The sequence below is a fragment of the Zea mays genome, chromosome 8 (assembly GCF_902167145.1).
Source record: "Zea mays cultivar B73 chromosome 8, Zm-B73-REFERENCE-NAM-5.0, whole genome shotgun sequence".
In the NCBI taxonomy this organism is placed as follows: domain Eukaryota; kingdom Viridiplantae; phylum Streptophyta; class Magnoliopsida; order Poales; family Poaceae; genus Zea; species Zea mays.
Window position 1 is genome coordinate 167,254,975 of NC_050103.1, and position 7,428 is coordinate 167,262,402.

The 7,428-nt window shown below is 43.5% G+C and overlaps 1 protein-coding gene across 1 annotated transcript; it reads right to left on the reverse strand.

Annotated features, from left to right (window-relative positions):
• Window positions 1-4,122: 4,122 nt before the first annotated feature.
• On the reverse strand, window positions 4,123-5,803 carry LOC100274570 (uncharacterized). Its single transcript, NM_001148924.1, has 2 exons — window positions 4,446-5,803; window positions 4,123-4,333 (listed from the first exon to the last, which is right to left on the reverse strand). Exon 1 carries the CDS (start codon window positions 5,665-5,667, stop codon window positions 4,720-4,722), a length of 948 nt encoding a protein of 315 aa, NP_001142396.1. The 5' UTR covers window positions 5,668-5,803; the 3' UTR covers window positions 4,123-4,333; window positions 4,446-4,719.
• Window positions 5,804-7,428: the final 1,625 nt, after the last annotated feature.

The window sequence follows — 7,428 nt, forward strand, 5'->3', positions numbered from 1 at the left end:
AAGAAGCCTATAGGCTATAAATAGAAAAGATTCCCTCCTACAACAACGTTCTCTAGATATAGAGGATGCTTTTTTATCCTATCTATCTATATGGATTTCCTCTCCTCTATTCTATCTATTATAACACTTTAAACAACTCATTAAGCAAAACTAATGAAACATTTGAAGGTATGACAAATACATATGTGGTAGAAATATATCTCTAGTATAGATGTTTATATAGAGAGAGCAAGATGTAGAGTTTGTTGTTAGAGATAAACAATCCATAAAGGAGATTACGAGGGTGTTTGAATGTACTAGAGCTAATAGTTAGTAGCTAAAATTAGTTGAGACGTCCAAACATCATAGCTAATAGTTTAGCTATTAGCTATTTTTGGTAAATTGGTTAATAGTTAGGTAGCTATTTGTTAGCTAACTAATTCAACTAACTATTAGTTCGAATGCATTCAAACACCATCTATAAAGATGAGATATAGAATACGCTGTTGGATATCATGATAGAAGGAGGTCGAGGTCTGAACTAGGCAGGATGGTTCAAAAGGCGCGCAAAAAAATAAATTAAAGGCGCCACCAAGATTGGACGAACGCAAAGCCGTCGCCCCAAATAAAATGGCCACAGCACCTTTTTTGTCGAGAAAAGGAGGCACCATAGACGATGATACAAATACCAGGGAGATCAGGCGATGATGACAAGATACACTGACACACACATAGTGATAGCAAAGAAGCTTTCACGTTCTCTAATCATGTTTTAGCCTGACATCAGCAACCAAAGAAAAAGTGGTGTCTACTAGTATATTAAGGCCCTATTTAAATACTCTAGAGCTAATAGTTAGCTGCTAAAATTAACTCCAAACAGCGTAGCTAATATCTATATTAGTTGTTTTAGCTGGAGACATCAAAACACCCTAGCTAATAGTCTAGCTAATCATTAGCTACACCCTCAACTATCCATTAGTTCATTAGCTTGTTCAACCGAGCTAAAATTTGTTAATACTTAGCCAACTATTATTTAGTCATAGCAATTTTTAAGTCAATAAAGTATTAACTCCAATGCGTTCAAAAGCTCCGAGAAAGTCATAAACCGTGTCACTAACAATGAGGATACGTTCCCTACCAGGCCATGTTCGGTTCCAAGTGTTTTGAGGTGGATTGAATCTCCTCCCAGTAAAAATTGAATATGAGAGGATTTAATCCCCTCAATTCTTACAACCAAATATAATCGACTGCAACCCTAACCATTGGATAATTTGAGCGAAACAACCGAGACGGCCTCAACTGAAAAGGAAGTACAGAAACATGCAGGGGCGGCGACCATTGATGCGTTAGAAAGGTCACCAGAACAGAAAACACAAGCAGTGCGATTTATATGAGTGCGTATTCACATCAAGAAAATAAAATAATACAAATGGACGACGATACCAACAAATTACCACGCCAACGTTTTTCACAATCGACAGGCAACGTCTGCAACGCGCCAAATAAAGTGGCCAGGGTGGATAGGACCAATGAGGTCACTAGCAACCAACCATAGCCACCAGGAAGAAAAAAAAGATGTACTACTACATAAATGGAGCAACAGAAATATGTTCCATGTTCTGGAACATTTCAGCATAGTACAATGCCGATGTATAGTGGTGTTCGGGTACCTACTACCACGGATCACCATTTGACAGCCGACCATGCATGTGCCCATGAGTTTCATGAGAACATAGCAGGTACCAAACAGATAAATGATACTCCCTTTACCAAAATAGTATTCCCCGATTCAAAATAGTAGTTGATTTAGCCCTTAAATTTTATGTCGACATTCAAATGGATCATAATAAATCTAGACATATGTATAAAACATATACATTAACTATTGCATACATCTATTAAATGTTAGAACGACTAATATTTTGGAACGGAGAGTATTCGGTTTAGTTCTCCATTTTTATGTTTATATTCAACTAGATGATGATGAACTTGATAGTGAACTTGGTAGGGTTCATATAAGGGAGCAAAGTGACAAATGGGGGTAGCGTGGGGTTCCACGTGTTTCTCTTCTCATAAAGCTTATAAGATGAGTCTCTCATATTCACAAGCTTCACGGACCTTTTCGCGACTATGGAGCTCCAAATGCTAGCCGAAACAATAGATGTTTTTCTGGTTGATCTTGCATGACAGGCTCAACACAAGAGAGATGCTCAAGCGACGGAAAATGGAGTTGGAATCGTACACATGTGAGAATTGCATTCTGCAGAAACTTGAAACCTAGTCTCACTTGTTCTTGAGATGCAGCTTTGCAAAAAGGTGTTGGCAAATCGTCGGAATTACTTCCCCAGGTTGACCAACCCCCACTTGGTGGTCGGGATGATCATGACGGAGCTAAGGAAGCCGTGGTCTATGGAGATCGTCATAATCATGATGTGGAGCATTTGGAAATGCCGGAATGGATGGATCTTCAGTGAAATCCCTCCCATAATCCAGCGGCGCAAAAACATGTTCATCGAAGACATGACCCTTATCTCCTATAGGATAAAAAGTCACTAGCCGACACTTTTAGAACTTGGTTGCAAATGTTGTGAGATGTTACCTTGTTTGAGGTTGCAACTTTGTACATTCCCAAACCCCCCATCTATATAAAAAAAGAAAAAGAAAAAAGATATTGTAGGCAACCCCTAAAGTACTATCAATTTTTTAAAAAAACTAGATGATGATGAATATAGGCACATATATAAAACATATGCATCGATATTGTATGAACCAACTAAAAAGCTAAAACAAATTTTATTTTGGGATAGCGAAAGGAACAACATCTCATACATGGATGTTATGAGGACCATAAAAACGTGTGAATCCATGCAAAGAACAATCAGAGCGGCACTTGCAGTCGTGGTAAGCAAGCTCAGCCATAAACTAGTAGAATACGTTGAGCAGCTACACCTGCCAACACAATCATGATACCCACGTAGAAAAGGTCGTCTTTTGTGCACACTCAGCAACTTTACCGAACAGCTGCCCGGCTTAAAGTCCCCGCTTGATCTCGATGTTGTCTTCAGCATGTTGTTTAAAGCGAAAAGATCCACACACCAAGTACTGTTCAGATGATATGGATGTTCTTAAAGAATGACGTGTCCCTGATGCTACACGTAGCCTAGAAATAGAATGTAGCCATTCGCCAAGACAAAAGATCGGGAAATAAAAAGAACAGCTTGTAGAAGATGAGCAGGGGATATTTGACAACCCCTGAATAGAAGAATGTGGCAAGCAGTTTAGTGCATGTACAACCCATATAAATACTCCATATCTTAAGGAGTATCAAGGAAGTGCAAAAAAAAAAAATATACAAGAGATGTTATCTTAACGAAGAAACGTATCTAGCACGGGTCTCTAAGTCTAGATACGGTTATACTCATACAAGCCACATAAATAAATCGTATATTGAGGGGTTATAGTGAATAAGATGCAAGACTTGGACAAATTAGATCGTATGAATGGTCTTTTTATATATCTAGTGCCTGGAGAGCAACAACGAAATATCTAGGTTGTACATACTCTTACTACCTATCTTTTCCACTATTCAAAAATTCACTCCATAAAAGTGCAATCTATAATATAAAACAGAGTTTTACTTTATGGGTGTTTGATTTCTAGGGACTAATTTTAGCCCCTTCATTTTATTCTATTTTACTCCCTAAATTACCAAATATAGATAGTAAAACTATATTTTAATTTCCGTTTTAGCGATTTAGAAACTAAAATAGAATAAAATAGAAGGGATTAGAAATTAGTCCCTAGAAACCAAACACCCCTTAAGATGTGTTTAGGAGGGCTCCTCCCAAAGGGCTCCTTCTGTGGCTCCTATAAAACAGCTCCACTTCATCGTTTTTTCACAAAAAAAAATGGCTCCTCCAACTAAACTTTTTGGTAGAGCTCCTTCCATGAAGCTGGAGCCGGAGAGGAGCACTACCATATAGGGCCTGATAGACAATTCTCCTAGGTACAAATATACTGAAACAATAACTGATGATTCAAGCAAACAACTAGGATATGCATGTTTCATCACACAAAAGAAAAAGATACCTTGTCAGAAACAGATCACAGACATATCAGAGAAGGAGAAAAGTGGTATGCGTGGTCATGAACTAGAATTGTACTATACTTGCATTGCATAGACAGCCTGTGGAGGAGAATACCTTGATTGTTTTAAAACGTGGATCACTACTACAATAAAAAGAACACCTCTCTAACTGCAAAATTACCTGAATATCTACACACTGCAATAACAAATAAGGCACTCACTCAAGGGTGATCGATCCAATCCATCATTTTCTCAGCTAGTATACACCTGCAGGGTGAGCATAACCACATATAGGATCATAGTTAACCAAACCATATTTCCTTAAAAAGGTTCCCAGATGTGACATACACATATTGAATGCAAAAGGTGAAAAAAAAACCTGGAAGTCGGAGAGAAGGCTGTGGCGATCATCCACTCCATGAGATTGTAGGAAGAACTGAGGATGATCTCGAATCCGCAAGTCCTCACAGCAAGAGAGGCCTCCGTTGAGTTTGGATACCACACGAGAAAAAAATGAACACAAAAATCCATCAGAACTCGACCAACAACAGTCCAAGAGTAGCAGAAGCATCCCGTGGCTGCACGCATACACTTTTCTCTCCTTCCAACTTGAGGGAAGATTCAGCAACGCAAAAGGTTGAACGGTTACACTACTACTGCCCAGACTCGTCATCGGACTCGCCGTCCTCGCGGTCGTCCTCCCCGTCCTCCTGCTGCTGGTGATGGTGATGATGGTGCCCGTGCGCGTGATGCATCTGGCCGCCGCCGCCGGCGGCAGCACCCACCTGGTGGTAGAACTGGCTGATCGACTGCGCGGCGAGCACGCCGATGTGGCCGTCCTGCGATAGCCCGAGCTCGAGCCCCGGCATGGCGGCGGCGTGTCCAGCGAACATGGGCGCAAAGCCGATGTGGCCGCCGGCGCCGAGGGTGGCTCCGGCGGCGGAGGCTCCCGGCAGCTCGAAGCCCGCGGGGATCCCCATCCGCTGCATGATACCGGCGGCATCGCCCGTGCCCGCGGCGGCAGAGTTCAGGAAGGAGGGCGAGGAGAAGCCGGCGGACGGCGCCCACATGTGGTGGTGCGGCCTGGCGAGCCCGGAGGTGGGCGACGGGAGCGAGGGCGCGACGGAGGCGAGCGCGGACGCCGGTATGGTGCCCGTGCCGGTGGCGGCGACGATGGCCGGCTCGGCCTGCTGCAGCAGCCACTGGACGGTCTCGCCGTCGGACTTGTGGCCGAGTTCCCGCGTGAGCTGGAAGATCCGCGCGGCGCAGAGCGCGGGCATCCGGATCCGCCGGCCCCTGCCGTCGACCTTGGTGTGTCGGTCCTTGTTGGAGCTCCGCTTGGGCGCGAGCGCCTGCTGCCTCCTCTCCCCGGGCTGCGCCACCACCTGCAGCTGCTGCTGCTCCTTCCCTCCGCCGCCTCCGTCCTGCTGCGACTGGTGGATTTGGATTTGCAGGTGCTGCGCCGGCTGCTGCTGCTGCTGCTGGTAGTCCTTAGGATCCAGCTGCTGCTGCTGCTGCTGCGCGGTCGAGGTGGTGGTGGTCGTCGCGGTGGTGGGCTCCGTTTTGTTTAGCGGTGGGGGTGGGGGGAACTTGGGGTCCATCTCCACACACACAGAGACACAGAGGCACCAACTCCCTCCGAGTCTGGGCAACAAAAAGCAAACCAAATCAGGCTCCGTGCTCTCGCTTCCTTCTTCTGCTTCCCCTGCCTGCCCTGAGGAGGGAGAAGACCGAGGGTGGCAAAGGGGATGGGGAGAGATGGTGACGGGCGCTGCTTGGTGGACTGGGGATGGGACAGGCAGGCAGAGGCGAGGGGACTCTCTGAAAATAGAAGGAGAGAGAAGGGGCGAATAAGAAAATCTAGGGAAAGGTTTCCGCACCCACTTTCTAGATTTTTACTCTGTTTATTTGGATTTTTCCTTTTTCATCTTGCTCCTCCTCCTTTCGTATTTTCAGTCTCAGGTCATCACATCATTGTTGAGGTTTCACTTTTACCTGCGGTTAAAGTTGAGATGGTTTGACCTTTCACTTTGGTTGTTCTCATGGAGTTCACCTGATGTTGGAGCGGAAGGTGTAGAGAAAAAAAAAGAAGAAAGTGAAAGTTGGCAGACACAGCAAGATAAACGAGGAATTTGTTATGTTTACGTCCACTTGGAACGACGCCGCCGCGGCTGTGCTATCATTATCACTAGATGCAGCGGATTATTGTTCGCAATACGTTAAATAATTCTAATACCACGTAGAAGAGGTAAAAAAAGTTTCACGATTCCATGGCCTTTTTCTTCCATGATGCATGTATATTTGATAAATAAACTAATAACACGGGAAATTTCTATTAGCTAGAGGTAACTCGAGAGCTTTGCAAAAATTCTATTAGCTAGAGGTAACTCGAGAGCTTTGCAAAAATACTCACAAAACATTTTCCTCTTTTTTTCTGCATACGGAAATCGTCTCGAGAAACCAAGGTTTATGTCCAGATTTCTGAGGTACATCCAACAGTCTAACTAATAGTTCAGTTATTAGCTATTTTTAGCAAAAATACCTAATAGTTAGCTAGATAATTTTACTAGTACATTTTAGCCAACTAATTATTAGCTCTATTGCATTTGAACACCCTCTAAGTCATTGACCACCCATTTCTTTATTAATACTACATGTTTTTAAAGAGAAGAAAATCTTGTTGAGTGATAAATTGGACCGACTAAAAAACAATTGAGCAGAGTCAAAATGGAAACAAGGTAGTACAGTATTTTATATCCCTACACCCCCCCCCTTTTTAAAAAAAATCTCTCTTTGTTTATAAACTTTGTTTAGTAAGTTTATAAAAAAACGCATGGATCAGACTCGTGGCATTCACCGTAATATGGACATTTATTTTCTGATGCAGTCATGCAGATGCTGAAGTTTAATCAAATTTGGAAGAAGAAGAAAAACTTCGTGTTGGTCTATACTTTGGAATTATGGGAACAGAAGAAAACTGAAGCCACATAAGACTGTGTTCAGCGGTTACCCCTAAATTTCTCCCCCTATATCCCACTTACGTGCCACGTCAGCGTTCTTTTCCCCCCTATATCTCCACCCTGTACAACGGTTCCCCCTAAATCCTTCCTCTATACCCCACTACAACCATAAAATATCATTTTCTATACATACTTTTCACCTCCTATCAATTTTTCATCTACTAATAATTAATTGTGGGCCCACAACACAGTAGATAGGGGAGGAAAGGAGAGCACGCTGCATTCAGGGGGAGAGAGAAGAATATAGCGCGCTGCTGTACCGTAGCGGGCGCTTTAGGGGGAAGCGTTGCATATGATAGCGTCTTCCTGTAGCCTCTACCGTAGGGGAGGGGGAGCTCCTGC

Excerpts from the sequence above, each read along its gene's own strand:
- LOC100274570 (NM_001148924.1), bottom strand. The coding sequence starts at position 5,667 with ATGGACCCCAAGTTCCCCCCACCCCCACCGCTAAACAAAACGGAGCCC.